Consider the following 18,649-nt stretch of genomic DNA (forward strand, 5'->3'; position numbering starts at 1 on the left):
AAAAATAATTTTTTAGTGCTAGTATCGCAGATGCAATGAGCTTTTTTTGGGGGGTGGAGCAGGGGGTGACACCACCATTACCATTTTAAAGGAAACTCAAATGAAAACAACAACAAAAAAAATGAGTAGAACAGATGGATTGAGACAGATTAAGGTTTGTGGCACAATGCAGTGTTATGGCAGAGATCTTCAAAGAAGCTTCCAACTCTGTCATATACCATAAAGCACAGCAATGAAATACTAAGTCAGATCTGAAGCAATAAAACTGCATATTAAAATACAGTTTATGTACAACCTTTAAATTAAATTTCAGTCTTTTTCCTTCATTAATCTGCCAAAAAAGTGAAGCGCTATAATTCAAGAAAGAAGGATTTTTTTCTTTTAGTCCAAGATCATATAGAAGTAAAGTGAGTAAGTTCTGATGGGCTGAGAGACAATCTTTAGCACTAATATCTTGGACAAACAGGAACTGCATTAGGCTGTTGTTTACCCCGCAAAACAACATTTTAAAAACTGATTTGAAAAAGTTTCTTTCATCACTGAATAAAAGATAGAGCTGCTTTCCAATTGCTCAGGTCACCAGTCATTCTTAATTTTGATCTCTGTTAATACTAAGCAGAGATATTCTTACTACCGTTTTCCGTGAGTATGGTTTCAGTGCTTCTTTGAATCCCATCTATAGGCTCCATGCTCACGGCTCCATTAAGATAGATTGTTTTATTTTAACAAAATTAGTGTAAAGTATGATGTGTGTGAAATAGCATTTTAAAAATAAAGAGTTTAGCTAGATTTATGTGTGGTGACATTGAAGAAATGGGATTTTTTTTCTCTTCCTTTCCCTCTCCTCCCCCCCCCCCAACATCTTGTGCTAATCTTGAAAATTACTTTCAAACAGATCTGATAAAAACAACAAAATACTGGAGATGAAACGCAAGAACAAATTACAATATAAAATTTCCTCTAGATAAGACATCTCTATGCAGATACCTATGGGGCATATATCTTAAAGAAACAGTCCTGAACAAAGAACTTGCTGAAGGGAAGCAAATGACATACAGAACTCACCTGCCATTCCCTCAACTTATGTGAATTGCATACACCTTCTACTTTGTTCTTCAAGGATGTCCAATTCACGTTAATCATAAAAAGAAAAAAGCCAGCAAGCTTTTTGTGCTGTCAGCTGAAATTCAACAGAAGGAACAGGTACTTAGCACTTGTTATTAATACCTGTAGACTTGTCAAATGAATTGACTAGTTACTATAATATATGTAAATCTAATGCCAATGGTACTGCTCAACGTGGGTGTAATTATGGGAGGAGATACCAAAATTATTTACTCAGAGGAAATGCATTCTCTTGGATTCCAAGACAAGTAGAACTTCCTACAAAGAATAATAGGTGTGCCATGAATAAGTTATCTTTAGGGATGAGGAAACAGGGAGCGTGGTGGGACATATGAACCACATGAAGGAAAAGAGGCATTTCCTGATTACCTAACTTCCAGTTTGGTTCATGTCACTTCTGGTTTTGTTTAACAACTGTGAGGTTTTTTTTTTTTTTTTTTTTTTTGTCTCAAATTAACTCAACCCCTACACTCCTGGAACAAATATCTGTCTACCTGATTTGTTAGCCAGCTCCATATTATCTATTAAAAAAAAATAAAAAAATCTTAAGAACAAAACAAAAGCAAAACTATGGAGCACAAGTAGCTTCTGTCAGTGCAAACTTTAAGGTCTACTTAAAAAGCGTACAGGTAATAAAGTGACATTTTTGTGGGGATGCATAATTATCTGGTTAAGATTCCACAGTTCCACTGGTTGTTTTAGTACTCAGTAAAGACTTCAACAACAACAACAAAGTAGTCTGAATTTTACAATTACAAAGGAAATAATAGAAAACAAGTAGAACTTGAGCTCTAACAATTGTTCTAAGGCAGATTAAAAAAAAAAAAAAGAAAAAGAAAAAGAAAAAGTCTTCTTACATCTTTTTGTGAATATCCCTGTCTTGAAAGAAAAACACTAAATCTTTACGTATTTGACAGTATGATATCTGCTATGACCTTGTATATCTCCACTTACATTATAACTCAGAGGTCCTTCCTCTTCTTGGAAGTTTCTGGGATGTTCAGTCTCTTAGAATTTGTTTCAGAAATCTTCTTGAACAGATTTGATTGCTGTACAGATCTGTTTTAGTTGGTCTTCTTCTCTTATCCTTAATTCGTATTCCTTGGAAACCAGAAGAGCCACAAGCCTCTGATGTTACTTGATCTTTACACGCAGCCCTAGTGATAAACCACATCGACCAGTTCTTAAGTTCATATGTTCAGTACTTATAGTGATTGCTTCAGACACTGCACATTGCTCCCTCTGGAGCATGACTATTTCCTTTCTTCTTCCTTGCTACTCATACAAGCAATTAAATCTGAGGCCACTTTTTCTGTCTCAGCAGTAGCCACCTCCTTTACCTCTGCATGACACACCCACAGCAGTGTTCACCAAGCCACCAGAAACTTTCAGAGTGGCCTACATCCCAAATTGACACCTGACAGTTGGCACCTTCACCACACCAAAGCATCAGCAGCTGCTTTTGTAATCCCTTTGGAATGCAGCAGTCGTGGTTCCTATGTAACTAATGACTTAATAGTGTCACAGGTGTTTTTCGTAGCCCAATTCCACCCACCTATAATCCTAAATGGCTCAAAATATTTTATTCCTTCTTTTCCCTAGTTCCATGGCCTTGAAACTGCTGTGCAGTTCTTCAACTTTCCAAGGAAAACATAATTTCATATTTGTCTTGCCTCCTTAATAAGTTGTTGTTCAAGTATTGCAGTGTCATAACCTCAGAGTATCCATATTGCACCTTAAACTTGTAATGTTTCTAGTCTTTACTAGAAAGAGATCAGTATAACTTCCATGGAAATGTTGCAGAATCCTTTCTGTGAGTCTGTATCCCAGTAGGTACGCATTTAATTAGACACATCAACTTTAAGCATGGATGCACTAACACAGGGGAAGGGTGTTGCCTTTCTTTAATTCACCTAGAGGTCCCATTCACCACATTCTGTCTTTTCTGCTACTGCAAATCACGTGACTTAGCAGAGTCTGGTGGTTTTCACTCATAAAAGGGATGCAAAAAGAAGTCATTAAGAGTATATTGGCATTGTGAGTGTAAGGCTATGCTTGAGCTTGAACTGTCATCATTTGGTCTATGTGATGAGAGCTTTTGCCTCTGGCAAGCCTTGAAGAACATCAGGAGAAAAACTGTGGTTTGCTTGTACAACTTCTCTGTAGTCCATCTCATTACATAGCCTGTATGCTGTCATACTGATGTTATGTGACTGGCACTGGAAAACTAAGTGACTGCAAGTGCCCTCCTAAAGTACTCTTGCAAGCTAAAAGGACACAAGGGATTTATAGCTAATCTGAGTGATGGCTGCTCATGTGACAATGAGCATTTCCTACTGAAAGTCACACGTACTCTGTGCTGTGGGTTAGAAGTGTGGGCACAGAGCTGGCTCCAGACTCTTGCTAAATGTTTACCAGTCACCTGGCCTTGCAGTCCAAGTACAATAGAGCAGTAGCTTGACTTTCCATTCACTTCATCTACACAGCTCATTTTCAGCCAGATATTGACTTACTGTTGTATAATTACATAATCCATAAACCCAGTCACTCAGGGGCTACATGTAGCTCTAGGTCCTGGAATCCAGCTTTTAGCTTTTGTTCCCACTCAAAGTACTTCTCCACCTGTCAGATAGAGTTGTGTTGAAAGAACATTTGCTATTATACATACTGTTTAGCAACAGGAACTCGAGATGTGGAATTCAATAGTTAAGTTAATTATACAATTTTTAAATGAAGCCTAAGACACCTTTTATTAAGAACACCTCTGTACTACCATTTTTGGGCCTCACAACACCCAAACAAATTTGAAAGTATTCTTTCCGTTGCTATTTTTTTGTTTGTTTGTTTGTTTTTCTCCATGCTTTCAGTCTGTACCCATTTACTGATAAAGGGTTTAAGTAAACTTTACTAAATCTGAATTCTGATAACCTTGATATTATCCGGACCCTGTATTTAAAATATTATTTGCTGATAAGGGATGGCTTCCTGACTCTCAAACTATAATGAAGAGTTTCTAATTATTCTCTAGGTAAAATATCCCTGGTCTTAAGATTACTCTCCCTTTGATTCCCAAAGAAGAGTATCAGTGAGTGAGGGGAAAAAAAATAATAAAAAGACTGAACTGTCAATTATCCCAATTTGTTTGTGAAATGGCTCTCAAATTGGACATCATCCTAAATTCACTTAGAATGTTTCTGTCATGTGATTTGCAAAAAGAAGGAGAAAAATAAAAGAACATGTCTAGATAAGTGCTCAAGTTACAGTGACAGACTTTACAGGAGTGGAAAAAAGAAAAAGAAGACAAAAGCTAAGTAATGTAAATCATGTACCTAATCCTGGCTACTTTCTTGTTCCATGGTTGCAGTGAAGGGGAAGCACCACTTTGCAAGTCCACTGAATAAGGCTTTGAATATGTAAAAACGTATTTATGAATGCTTGTGTAGGAACATTTCTGGAGCCAGAAAGAATGATTTCCAAACATAAACAGATGAAAGTCAAACAAGCAGTCTCTGAATAGAAGGTAAGATATTCTGTTTAATAACATGAACACTCACATCAGTAAATGACGAATCAACTATTCCAAAGTTTATTTAAAATTACAATGTAAAATTTTAATGATGTAAAGCTGAAAACCCATTATCAGGAAAGCAAGGATTTTGTTATTTTCCTCATGGTTTTCTTATACAAGATTTCTTATGACATTTTGTTCAATTTAGAGAGACACAGACCATTTATAATGCATCTTCCTATTAGTCAATCACATTTACAGTCTTAAAGGCCTTGATATCTGAAAATTTATCACAGGAGAAATTAACAAGTAGATGCTTGGATCCCGTCTCGACAGGAGTAAGTTTAAACTTTGTACTGGACTTCTCACCAGCTTTCAATGGTGGTACACTAGAATTAGGAAACAAAGTGAAAAATATCAGCAGAAAATAGGCTTGAATCATGTTTGAATTTCCTCAATAGGCAGCTCCCATTTTACGTAAGCACTCCCATCAGCTCAGTGTAGGATGGTCATGAAACGACTGTAGAGGACTTAACTATTTGATAAATACCTAAATACTCAAGTTCATGCATTAAGTGTTCTCTCACAAAGCATTGCACAGTGATCCAAATAAGCTCACTTGGGATGAAGGTGGGAGCATACTAATATCATATGAGCTAAAACTTCAAGCAGAACAGGAGGCACAAAAGGCATATCTAGGGAAACTGCTTTGGCAGGGGGGTTGGACACGATGATCTCTTGAGGTTCCTTCCAACCCCTACAATTCTGTGATCTGCTTTTTACATGTGTGTCTGTGTGATGTAGATGCAAATTGTTTATAAGGCTGAACAATTAGACTGGCACTTGCAGTCCATTTTAAAAAGTGGGAAGAAATATCCTGGTTAAAATACAGTATAGTTTGGACAGAAATGCCCATAGTCTATTGCTGGTCCTATGATCAAAACAAGAAGGTTTAACCCATCTGGCCTATAGCAACATAGCCAGCCTCAGCAACATTCACTGCATGGGTACACATTTATATTTTGCTGAAACTGTGGGGTCCTGCTAGATAGATAAACAAACAAGTTCTGTCAAATTATGACGGTAATTATTTACCCTCCCAAAGTATGGAGCCAAAGCCTAATTGAGATGGAAAGCTGGTTTAAAGCTATGTGCAAGAAGAAAATTCTGTGTCATCTCAGTGTTCAGTTCAAAGTCATCCATGTCTATGTTCTGGTTTATGTATTTTTGATAGCAGGAAGAAGGCACTTCTAGTACTTACTCTATCTCAAGGATTCCTCTCAGCAGGTCATTGCCTTCTACCTGCAGCACACAGTCCATCACTTCTGCATTAATAGGATTGGTAAATACCACTTCTACATCAACTTCTTTATTCACTTTTGCTTCACCAAGTACCTGTACAAGGAAAATGCTTAAAAGGTCAGACTCTCAGTATTCTTTTCAAATCTAAGCCTCTTAAGGCATTACAAGAGACACTCATCCTAGTGTCTCATTACTACAGACCAAGGCAGAACTGAGTAGAACATCCCTTTCTGGGGAAAGAAGTACTTATAAAAGCTCATTTTCCCTTATGTCCTACGCTGCAGTTAGAGTAAAAGGACAGTGATTCACCTGTATGTCGATAGCAGGATTGTCCAGAGTAATGTCTCTTTGCACTAGTACTTGAATTCCACCTTCTACATGACATAAAGCTGTTATTTGAATTGTGTTGTCTGTAGTTAACTGCTGTTGATATTCAGCATAAGATATCTTAACTGGAAAATGTTTCTCTGAAAGAAAAAAAAAAAAAAAAAAGAAATGGTAAACACTTTTATAAGGGAACAGAGTTTCATACCAAGTATTAATGTTTTCCTTTTATGCTGTGCCTGACTAGAAAGGCCTGTAGCCATCACTGCCAAACTCAGTTCACGTGAATCTATCAGTTTGCTAGAGAGATAGAGATTTCTTCAATATTATCTCTCCTCTAGTCTCTACTATTATCTTGCTTGGCTTGTTTTCCTCCCAGTTGCCCTGAAAAATAAGACATTTTAAGGAATTTACACATCACTACATTTGTTATGGGATGCTCTCTGGGTAGGCCTCATCAGTCCTAGCTGCTCTGATGTGGGTTAAATGCTGTGTTTACATTCCCTTTTTCTTTCCTAGCACTATTTGTTATTCATGTGTTTTTACAGTAGTTTCCATGCCGTAATTCAAATCAAGGGACATTGGATTGGCAAGGCTCTCTCTTGTCTTTGAGTCCAGGTAATTCCACAGTGGCCATTCATACAATAGATGTCAAGTTCAGATGAACTGTAGAGCATTCGTGCTACATGCAGGCATTGTGAGCCACAAAGTGTTTTTCAGCAGTGTAGAGCAGATGAAAAACACAAGAAAAGATGACAAGTCACCAGCATAAAGTCTCACAAAAGCAAGCAACAAATTGGAGACACTGAATTTCCTAGATTCGGCCAGTAGCAAGATTTGTTAAGTACAAATCCTAGCAAATGGAGCATACCTCACTTGACAGAAGGGAGCAAAAATGGCCCCTGTCATCAGACTTGGTGGAAAACTCTCCCTGCTGACTATATTCAGCCAATGGCTTAACATAGCAAGTGAGCCCTGGCAGGAAAAAAAAAAAAGGGGGGGGGGGGGGGGGGGGGGGCGGGGGCAAACTGCATTTTAGGATGCATTGAATGTTCTGGATGCATTAAATGCAGCATAGCCAGACAGTCAAAAGAGGTGATTTTCTCACTATGTTTAGTGTTGGTGTGAATCGCCTTGAATACTGCATGCAGTTCTAGTTTCCCCAGTATAAAAAGGATGTTCAAGTCCTTGAAAATGTACGAAGGAGGGAAATTAAGCTGGTAAAAGGGCTGAAGGGCATCTCCTACGAGGATAGGATGAGGATACTTTGGTTGTCTGCTCTGGAGAGGAGAGGGCTGATAGGCAATACCATTGCTCTCTACAACTTCCTGAAAAGGGGAAGTGGAGAGGGAGGTGCTGTTCTCTTCTCCCTTGCAACCAATGACAGGAGGGAGAATGGCATAAAGCTGTGCCAGGGAAGGTTAGATATAAGAGAAAATTTCTTTATCATAAGGGTGGTCAGACACTGGAACAGGCTTCCTAGAGAGGTGGTAGATGTCCTGTGCCTGCAAGTGTTCAAGAGATGTTTGACAACGACCTCAAAGATATGCTTTTACTTTTGGTTAGCCCTGAAGAGGTCAGGCAGATGGACTTAGACGATTTGTGAAAGTCCCCTCCAACTTAACTGTTCTAGTCTTGTCTAGTCTATTCACTGAGATTGCAATTCCTAATGATGAGGTGAAACATGTCTTTTTAATCTGTTTATAAGTGCAGTATATTTTTGGCTGTTTCAGCCTCTTCTGTACAGAACTTTTAGATTACAGTTTGTCTTTTTCCCCCAAGTTGACCAACTTCTACTGCCTGCTTACTGATAACTTTTAATAAGAATTGTGTGATTTTTTTTTTTTTTTTTTTAAATTTGAAATATTACCTTCTTCAGGAGACAGAGTAACAGATATGGAGTCTTTCCAGATCTCACGAACTGGTCTTCTAGTGTACACAGTGCTCCAAGCGGTCATATTTACATGAACAGACTTAACATCAGACTGTAAATTTGCAAGAACCAGAATCAGATTGAGATCTTTGCCAACTTCTAAAGGACCGGCCACTTTGAACTTCCCTGAGATATCAGGCTTTTGTTCAATTTCCTTTGGTGTTGGTGCTGTAGGATCAAATTTATCTTCAAGTCCCAGCTTCTTACGGGCTTTTTTAAAAATATCTCTTTCTTTTCTAGAGCCTGTTAGAAAGAACCATGAAAATTACCCTCAACAATTAATACACATCTCTTCTTTTACATTACACCTAGAGACTAGTCAGCTGAACTTAGTGTCTGTTCTTAGAGAAGAACAGAGCCAGCATTTTCCACTGCCACACTTAATTTTCTAGATCTGCTGCCAGCAATGTCACTTTTCCTGTAATAGCATCTTTTTGTAACACAAAATCTTAAGCCCAAAGTTTCTTACCCTTCCCTTTTCTATGTTTCTTAATGGTTGTAACATCTAAAAATGTAAATTCATATTTGCTGATACAGAAAAGGACCCTAATATAAGGGAATGGCTATGGTACTGTGTGTTAGGTTGACTCTGTCCAACAGCCAAACAACCATCTAACCCCTCACTCACTCCCCATTCCTGCAGGATGGAGAGAAAACGGAAGGTGAGAAGACTTACAGGCCAAGATAATGACAGTTTAAAAGGAAAAACAAAAGCTGCACATGAGCAAAGGAAAAAAAGGAACTCATTCGCTACTCCCCACTGTCAGGCAGATGCCTAGCAACTTCCTGGAAAGCAGGGCCTCAGCAGAGGCTTGAGAATGCAAATGCCACAACCACAAATGTCTCCCCAGTCCTCCTTTTCCTTTCCCTGAACTTCTATTGCTGAGTTGTATGGCACAGAATATCCTTTTGTTCAGTTTGGACTAGCTGTCCCAGCTCTGTCCCCTAACAATCTCTTGCCCACCCATAGTCTATGCATTGGGACAGGGGAGAAGGGGGAGGGAGAAATTATGCTTTGACACAATGCAACACTGTTCAGCAATACCCTAAATGCTGGTGTGTTATCAGTATGTAGCCACAAATACAAAGTACAGCACCATAGGGGCTGTTACGTAGAAAATTAACTCCATCTCAGCCAGACCCAATATACAGTGGAAGCTAGTTATTTGGGCTCCACTTCATCTTGCTTTTTACCCTTCATATATGTATTTCCAATAACAGTGTTCATTCTTTGCACTTGCAAAAGTTCATGATTATATTTTTTTCTGCACTATCAAAACCAAAGATCTGACAAGTTTGCATACTGTATGACCCTTTGAAAGAGTAGCTGTTCTTGGACCTAAATGTTGATTTAGCTTAGGTTTCTGTCACAGGCCTTTCATTCTTGCTGTCAAATAAGTGGATTGTAGGCTAATTCTCACAAAGCAGATGCAGTCAGTGCACATTAACATAGGCCGGCAGAACAGTGAATGCTTTACTCAAAGTTGTTTGGACTTGCCTTACTTAGGTCCCACAAAGCAGCTATGTATCAGAAAGGGCAAGGCATCATCTTTTACTCTTTCTCTTCTCTTCCCTTTTATGTTAGAAATGAAGCAGCTGAATGAATTATGCTCCCACCTTATAGATGCCCAAAACTGCCCACCAAAGGACTCCTATCCTGAAGTTTATGTAAACTGTGGAATGAAGCAACTATAGAACTAGAGTATTATTATTATATTTACCTTCCTCATATTTATAATCACTGGTGACATCTACACGATCATCTCTACCAACTGCCTTTGTGCTGATGAACTGACCAATTGTTGTAGACTTAGAGAATATTAATGTTTTCTTTCCAGTTGCAGGGTCATAATTCCAGTACATACAGTCTGCATTCACTTCTGCAAATACAAATGGGCAATCGTAGTCCAAATCTACGTCTCCTTCTTTGATGGCATTCCGTGAGGCAGGACCACACTGATAAATTCCTATGGGATCAAGAAAAAATAATGTGGAACTAGTCAATGGTTAAGCAGCTTACTAGACAGATATTTACCAATGACCCATGAATTACCAAGTGCTGGTGTCCCACTCGTAAAATGGCTCGGGTTGGAAGGGACCTTAAAGATCATCTACTTCCAACCCTCCTGCCGTGGGCAGGGATACCACCCACTAGATCAGGTTGGCCAAGGCCCCATCCAGCCTGGCCTTGAACACCCTCCAGGGATGCGGCATCCACAACTTCTCTTGGCAACCTGTTCCAGTGCCTCACTATCCTTACAGTGAAGAATTTCCTCCTAACGTCTAATCTAAATCTATCCTCTTTTAGTTTAAAACCATTTGCTCTTCTCCTATCGTTATCTACCCAAATAAAGAATCCTTCTCCATCCTTTTTATAACCCCCCTTTAAATACTGAAAGGCCACAATGAGGTATCCCTGGAGCCTTCTCTTCTCCAGGCTGAGCATCCCCAGCTCTCTCAGCCTTTCTTCACAGGAGAGATGCTCCAGCTCTCTGATCATCTTTGTAGCACTCCTCTGGACTCACTCCAGGTCCACATCTTTCTTGTGCTGGGGGCCCCAAACCTGGATGCAGTACTCCAGGTGGGGCCTCACGAGGGCAGAGTAGAGGGGGACAATCACTTCCCTTGACCTGCTGGTCACCCCTCTGTTGATGCAGCCCAGGACACAGTTAGCATTCTGGGCCATATCTTTCCAATTTGGAGATCAGGATGTCATGTGGGACCATGTCAAAAACCTTACAGAAGCAGATCCTCATACCAGGCTGATCACCAATGTGTGATTTATTCTGAAGATACACTTGATTTGTTTTTCTAGTATTCATCAATCTTCAATAGCTCTGGATGCCTATATTGGAAATACAGGAACAGCTACAAAAAACTGCTCCTAGAAGCATAGTTTGTTTCTTGGCAGCCCCATAAGAGGCTTTTTTTACTTAGACAGGTACTGTCACTATTTCCGAGCGGGTAAAGAAATTACTTTTACAATGGCTTTATAATTTCCTTTTCTCTCAGAAAGTGGCTGACTTCATAATTTTTTTGTCATTATTCCTGGAATTAAATCTGTGTACCTCCACTTTCTTCTTGGGGAGTTGCATCCAGAATTTGCCATCCACTGTATGAGGGGCCCAAGTCACTGCGGGAAAACCAGCTTTCATTCCAGACATGGAAATTCCTACATTCATGAATGGACAAAGTAAACCAGTGTTATGTGTTTCCAAATTCCTATTCACATCCATTAATCAGTCATCTTAGTTAAATGTATTGAATATTTTAATTTCTAAAGGTTCTTATCTGAGACCAACCACTTCTACTCTGATCCTAGCTATCTTAATTAGGCAGGAGCTGAAAATTGCATTGTGGAACAGACATAAATGTTCAAGGGGAGAAAGCAAATTTGTGAAATTATATACAAATTCCTGAGCCTTTTTTTTTTTTTTTTCTTCCCAGAAAAGTTCTGAGTTTGTGCACATTCTTAGTTTCAGGTGTCTTCCTTGTAGCACAATGACACAGTTATTTCTGTTCCTATATTTAGGATGGTTTCAAAACAAGCAGGGAAGTAATCAAGGCAAGAAGTGAAGGGGTGCACCTGTTCCTTGCTGAATGCAAACTTGTTTCAATTGCATTCGATGCTCAGGAGTGATAATTAAATTATTTTCACTGCAAATGACTTCACTGCAGGGGAAAAAAAAAAAAAAAGATAGGGGAAGGGGGACAGGTTCTGTCAAAATTTTAATAGTATAACAGGAGCTGCTTCTGAAGAATAGTTCCAAACTAAATGAAGTCCCACTGTTTGATATTTCCAGTGTAATATCCCAAATTCTGAGTCATTTGTGTCATAACTAGCTACAGCTTTGTCTGCCTTCGTTTCAATTTGCTGTTGTTAGTCATGCTTAATTAAGAAAGAGTGAAAATACCAAATTTTGTAGTTCTCCGATTTTTTGTTGATCCTGTGTGTGCAGTTGTTTTTAGGTCAGTTTTCAATAAGTTAATGCAGCATCTGTCATTAGAATATATGTTCTGTACCTGAAGACTATAATCACTAATAGATCCTATTATTAAGTATTGTAGAACTTTACCAGACACTGTCAGCTCCTCTCTCCAAATGATTTCCAGAAGCATCATAAAACTCATCCACACGCAGGTTTCCATCTGCGTCATGGGCAGAGCTGAAATTTGTAATTGTTCGAGTGGGAATCCCCAGACATCTAAGCACTAAAGATCAAATAGAAACCCATAGTCAGAAAACACTGTATTCCATCATATTGTTTCATACTAATGTCTGGATAGACTTTCATATTGAAAGTGTTATTCATAATTCTTTTATTTATTTATTTATTTATTTTTAACAGAATCTGTGCACTGTCTTTATATGCATTACATAAAGCATACCTGTGGTCAGTACTGCTGCAAAAACCCAACATTGTCCATATCTAACAGGCTTGAATCCTGATTTCTTCCAGTTTTGCAGGATTTCACCACTTCCAGTCCAGCTGCTTGGACTTTTCCCACCTTCATAATTTCCACTCCAGTTTCCTAGTACCACTCCTTGATCATCATTGCCATTGACCTGTAAAAATATTCACTGAATTTATAAGACAAATTAAGAGTTTATAATAGATTAAGTGGCAGTAGGAAAGGAGAAAAGCATTGAATGACATTTTAGTGGACAAAAGTCACTGCTTCTTGAAGTTGGTCTTCCGGAGGAAGTCTCATCTTTTCAGGGAAATAAAATACATGTATGTGTCCTCATAAATGAGGAGCATTTCTGAGTCCAACAAGTTTTGAGTCCAACTTTTCTCTGTACTGGCATATTATATAACAAGAGGCACCAGCATTAAGTTGTAGCTTGGGAAAACCATATTGGACATAACAGAAAAATTAATCACTAAGAGGCTACGGCAGCTCTCGACTGGTCACCCAGAGAGGCCATGAAATTTTTCATCCTTGGAGATTTTCAAGACAACCCGACAAATCCATGGCTTACCTGATCTAGTGCCACCACATCCCACTTCAAATGGAGAAATTGGACTAAAGGCCTACAAAGCACTGGCCCCTCAGCATACCACCCCACAACTTAACTTTCAGTTTGACTGCTGGATATTAAAGTTTGTAGTATCAGACATACCACAGATGACATAAATCTAGAAGGCTCAGATCAGACAGCTACGTAGGGATTTCTCTGACCTATGTTTCTGGTATATACAAACAGTGGCCTAAAATTTTCTGAGAAGTCTCTTCATACTTCCTTTAACTAACTATTTTAAAATAATGTTTAGTAGTTTGGACTTTTTGAACACATTGCTTACCATTGCGCTGAGAACTCGGCCCAGATATTTAGGATCATTTCGGTGAGATACATCTGTGGCAGGATCCTGACGGTAGTTTAAGCTTCGATCCAGCATGGAAAGGCAAATATTGAGAATATCTCCTTGAAACTATGTTATAGAAATAAGTTAGTGTATTGGAACCACAGATTATGCTACTGTGCTAAAAATCAGGATAAGTAGAGCTACATAAGCTTTTAATGTTTATTTAATCTCTAAAATAAATCTTGCAGCTCAGCCAGGAATTGCACATAAAAACACAGCCTCAAAAAAACATAAGTATTAAAATTCAAAGAGCTTTTCAAAAGTCAGAATCTGTGGAATGAAGGCCAAGCCTGTGCCATACAGTGTTGCTACACAATACTACCCAGCAGACACTGGGATTTCTACTGGCTGCATCTCTGAATCCTAGATCGTATAACTGATTGGTCAATTACAAATTTTCTTATTAATCAGCATGACAGGGCTTGACAGGGGTTCTAATTGCAATACTAGACCCCTGCTTTTCAGAGGTGTATGACTGTGATGAACTGGAAAAAGCAAACAAGCTGGTCACCCACCTTATGTGAAAACTAGAGCACAAAACACTGTCTGGTGTTTCAGTGCTGTGTTTACCTGGCCAAAGTTCCATCCAAAGCTGTTGATATGATGTGTATTGCCAGAAAAAATGATGCCAAACTCTTCCAGCACATATTCCTCACACTCAGCCTTGTTAGACATGAACACATCATCACCTGAAAAGACAAAACAGAAGCATGTACCACCACAGCAGGCAAAATAAATCCAAAACCTCCAGAGTTTTGGTCCTAAGAAACTATTATATGCTTTGCTTTTCTCAGTACTAGATTATGTGGTGAATGTTCAGCCCCTGTATTAAAGTATAGATCAAACGGAGAAGCTACAAATATTAATCAAACTACAAATGAGTGAGTTCTTTCAGGGGAATGCCAACATATTCATACCTGAAGACCAAGGATTAAAGAGCAAAACAAAAGTGCCAAGGGTTGCTGGAGATGAGCTGCCACTTGAAGTACTTTGAACACTCAGCTTGTAACGTCCGATGACAGCATTAGCTGGGCTGGAAATGGCGATGCTTGCAGAGTTGGAACTGGTGGACTGCAGAACTGCACTCCAATTCTCCTTACTCACTGTGCTGGAAATACCAAATGTGGCCTGGGTCTTAGCCTGCTTTGAGGGTTTTGGACCTTTTAAGGAAAATAAACTATTATTAGTATTTTTTTTCCAGCTTACTGAAATTTAGTTGTCAAGAAATTCAGCAGAGGTGTAACCCTCCCCTCAGATGAATTTGCCACATGTTTGAAACTGAAGTACACTATCACTGATAGCTGGGGAGGGAATAATACAACAAAGAACTCAAAGATTTCCATGCCTATGTAAAAGCAGCAGGGAGGTTCTGAGGTATTATCTTGCTACCATATAGCACATACCAGGCCAGAAGAGTGTGGCCTATGTGGCATTACAATTTCTGTGAAAGAAGTTGGGAGCCATACCTGTTTCTGCGATGAATGTTAAGTTTTGCTCAGGCTGTTCTATTCCATTGAAGGTGACAACAAAGGCTTGACCTCTCCTCACAATCAGCTCTTTGCTAGAAAATTTACTTGTGTGGTGATCTCTTGTATTTTCTTTAAGGTGCCAATTGGTACTTGGCTGCGTTGCAGCTATGAAAAAGTGACAAGAGCAAGAAAATTTTACAGTACATCCAAGATTTTAAAATGAGGAAGAGGCACACAAACACTCTTACAAATTGCATGTTACTTTCTATAGCTGACTAGTAGCCATGTGAGGTTTGCACCACAAATACAAATAATTTAATTATAAGCATATTATTTATTTCTTTTGGAAATCCTCCACCTTGCAGAGACTTTAGAGACTATCTGCAAAATTCAGTAAAAAAGGTGAAGTATATCCAGTAGTAAAGAAAAATCGGAAAGAAATCTAAGAGGAGAGAACCATGAGAGAATTGAATACTTGTGAGTTACTTGAATAAGGATTCCAGCTGAACTCTGCTAATTCTTTCAAGGTTTCATTCATTCCATGACTTGATGTTATACTAACAAAGTCACAGATTTGCTGTCTCAGAACAAGAAACAAAGAAACCTAAATGACCTGAGAAAGATTTCTGCATTTTAAATTGTGATAAGTAATCTCTAGATGCGTTTATGTTACATGTACCTCTGATATAACTACCAGCCACTATCTTTTGGAAGCACTTACCAAAAATGTGTTGATGGACACTGGGCTGTCATTTGGCAGTGGGAGAAATGACAGAATTGGAGAGAGAGCACTACTAAAGTCATGTATGTGAAATAAGCCGCAGAAAGCTCCTGTGTGTGAGCTATGGCTTCATCAGAGGCCAGAGAACAGGTATTTGAGGCTGGTTTGGCTCTGATATCAGCAGTCTATGGAAGGTTAACTAGTAGAAGACACCTTGATGGTGGAAATGAAGTGTAGCAGTACAGAAGAAAAAGATGGCACTGTATGTTTTCTTTAAATTGTTTTATTAATCTCTATCCACCTCTTCCTCTACTCACCCCCAAAAAGAGGGATAACAGTTAAGAGTAACAGTGTAGTTCTTAGTAGTGGAACAGAAGTACCCTGTGCTGTTACTGAGTAAAAAATTGCTATGCAATGGTCAAACAGATTCACCCACAGAAAGATTGTTTGTTTGTTTGTTTGTTTTCAGCATGATCTTAAGCTTATGAAGTTTAGGCAAGCCTTGAAACAACTATAGCAAATAACTTAGCAAGGTAGTCACAGTTTAAATGGGGGGAGCGTGTTTCATAGTATCTAGGCAAGCAGCATGTACTTTGATTTTTTTTCAGGAACATACTTATGTTAAAAAAAAAAAAAAAAGAATTCAGAAACTTAGCAATGAAGCACATCTGTTGTAAAGCAAGCCCAGAGGTAGGGGAGACTTGTCTTTAGAAAGGCAAAGACTATTATAAATGGGACAATTTATAATAATTACTAGATTGGGCAAACTGCTTATATATAAATACTAGCAAGTAAAAAACAAAAACAAACAAACAAACAAAAAAACACACAACCAACCAAACAACAAAAAAAAACAACAACAAACAAACAGAAAAAACAGACAAACAAAATCCTTAAATTTTTGCATCCTCTCAGCCTTAACTTCAGGTATCAACCTCTTCTTCTCATTGTAGCCTCCGTCAGCCTTTTCAATGATAACTTCTCCAAGATCTGTGTTGCCTTCTGTGTCAGATTTGTCAGTCTTCATTTGCACTCATCTGACAACTTCAAATAGCTGCAGAATTCCTTTCCTTACTATTTGCAAAATGCAACATGTCTATATTGGATAATATCTGGTCTCCCAAATTTTGTTCTCATAAGCTTGTTTTTTCCATATGCACATTAAGTGGAAAAACAAACAAGCAAACAAAAGCCCCCCCCCCCCCCCCTTTTTTTTTTGATCAAAAATCCTTAGAATAGTGATCCTTCAGTGACCATTACAGAGCTGAATATGAGGTATCAATGTAAGAAAATAACAGAGCACCACAGAAGGGGCTTGCCCCTTGCTCACCTTGGCCCATATCTGATCAATATGTCCTGTAAGAACAGCTTTTGGAGGTTTCCTCTGAATGGCTGCCTCTACTACTGTTGACTCAAGGAATGTGTGATGCTTTTCACTTCTTTAAAAATCTAGTTGTAAAGTTGCCAGTTTGTTACATTTCCTGTGGGGGGGTGGGGGTGGGGGGTGGAGCTTCAATAGCCTCCTTTGCTCCCCATGTTTCTGAATCTATCACAGGTCTAAATGAGGATCAGAAGAATTTATGCCCTTGCACATAAAGCCTGTTTCCAGGTCTTCTGAGGAAGAAGAAGGTCATTGTCTCTTGCTGGGGCTAATCAGAGTGCATACCATGTAAATAGTTTAGTTTAGTTTATTTCCCCGAATAGAAAAACAATGAGTGTACCTCATACTGTAATTACATTATTTTTTCTCTGCAGTGTCGTAGTTGCAAAACAATGAACAAGCTATTGTCTCTGTCCAAATCTAATCATGCAAAATTTAAAGAACCAATTCTTCATTTATCACATAATTACTGTTTAACAACGTTAAGTAGACAAACACTCAATGTCATATTTGCATGATACACTGCAGAGATGATAAATAAATACATTTGTGATTTGTGATAAAATAGCTACCATTGTTTCCAACTGGTATACTATTATTTTTTGATGGCAACATGCAGTTGTGCACAAATATCTTTCACTTCATTTCAAGGAGAAAAATTTTTACACGTGCTTTGAAGGCAGTTCCATTTTCTGGCAAAAAAGAAAATTCTTTTCTTTTTTTTTTTTCTTTCTAATTCTGATGCTTCTTTGAAACCATGTGTTAAATTTGATGTATTCACTGCACAGTCATAAGCATGCCTCTAACTGAGACCCAGTATGCTGGGCTGGCCACAGCTGTACGTATTCCCAACTGCAGAGTTTTAATTCGCTGGACATAGTATTCAGCAGCCCAAATAGTTCTGTTCTCAAGTTTGGATGATTTCTGAAAAGTCTAGAAGTGAAAGTTGCTGTATCCATTTCACATACAACTATTTTATTCATATTTCCTATAAAAAGGTTTTATTAGAAGAAACAGTTTTTACCTGGGTGTAATTCACACTGCTGCTGTGAATCTCTGTTTATTAATGATATTTAATTTCAGGGGGGACCATAGTTTTATCACATGCAATATATCCAACTGTGATTTTTCAAAGATATAACTTTAATTCCTATATTTTATTTTATTTTATTTTATTTTATTTTATTTTATTTTATTTTAGAATCTGATTTTAAAATATTAAGTCCAAACTATGAAGGTTTCAGATGTTAAGCTACCTTCTCCTTCCCATACTCTACATTATCTTCAATGACACACTAACAATTTTTAGAATACTTTCTTGGTAGTGTTTGAGCCTATCATTGGAGACATAGCAACCCTTTTCTCTTTAATAGAAAGATTAGTTACAATGACTGAAAGAAAAACAAAAAGGTCATTACTTATTCCTGAGATAGCTGTCAATTCATATACGGTCACGTTTCTCTCTTTCTCTCTCTCTCTTTTTTTTTTTTTTTGATAGCAGTGGTGTACTGGGTATT

General features: G+C 38.3%; 1 protein-coding gene across 1 annotated transcript; it reads right to left on the minus strand.

Annotated features, from left to right (window-relative positions):
* Nucleotides 1-4,716: 4,716 nt before the first annotated feature.
* Nucleotides 4,717-17,156, minus strand: LOC311215499 (protein-glutamine gamma-glutamyltransferase E-like). The gene is made up of 13 exons (XM_084296687.1): nucleotides 17,082-17,156; nucleotides 15,028-15,195; nucleotides 14,479-14,721; nucleotides 14,132-14,250; nucleotides 13,499-13,627; nucleotides 12,582-12,759; nucleotides 12,269-12,404; nucleotides 11,261-11,364; nucleotides 9,914-10,159; nucleotides 8,130-8,435; nucleotides 6,245-6,402; nucleotides 5,895-6,028; nucleotides 4,717-5,022 (listed from the first exon to the last, which is right to left on the minus strand). Exons 1-13 carry the CDS (start codon nucleotides 17,089-17,091, stop codon nucleotides 4,875-4,877), a joined length of 2,079 nt encoding a protein of 692 aa, XP_084152813.1. The 5' UTR covers nucleotides 17,092-17,156; the 3' UTR covers nucleotides 4,717-4,874.
* Between the last annotated feature and the right edge of the window lie 1,493 nt (nucleotides 17,157-18,649).

The sequence above is a fragment of the Netta rufina genome (genome assembly GCF_964035555.1).
Source record: "Netta rufina genome assembly, chromosome: 16".
Taxonomy (NCBI): domain Eukaryota; kingdom Metazoa; phylum Chordata; class Aves; order Anseriformes; family Anatidae; genus Netta; species Netta rufina.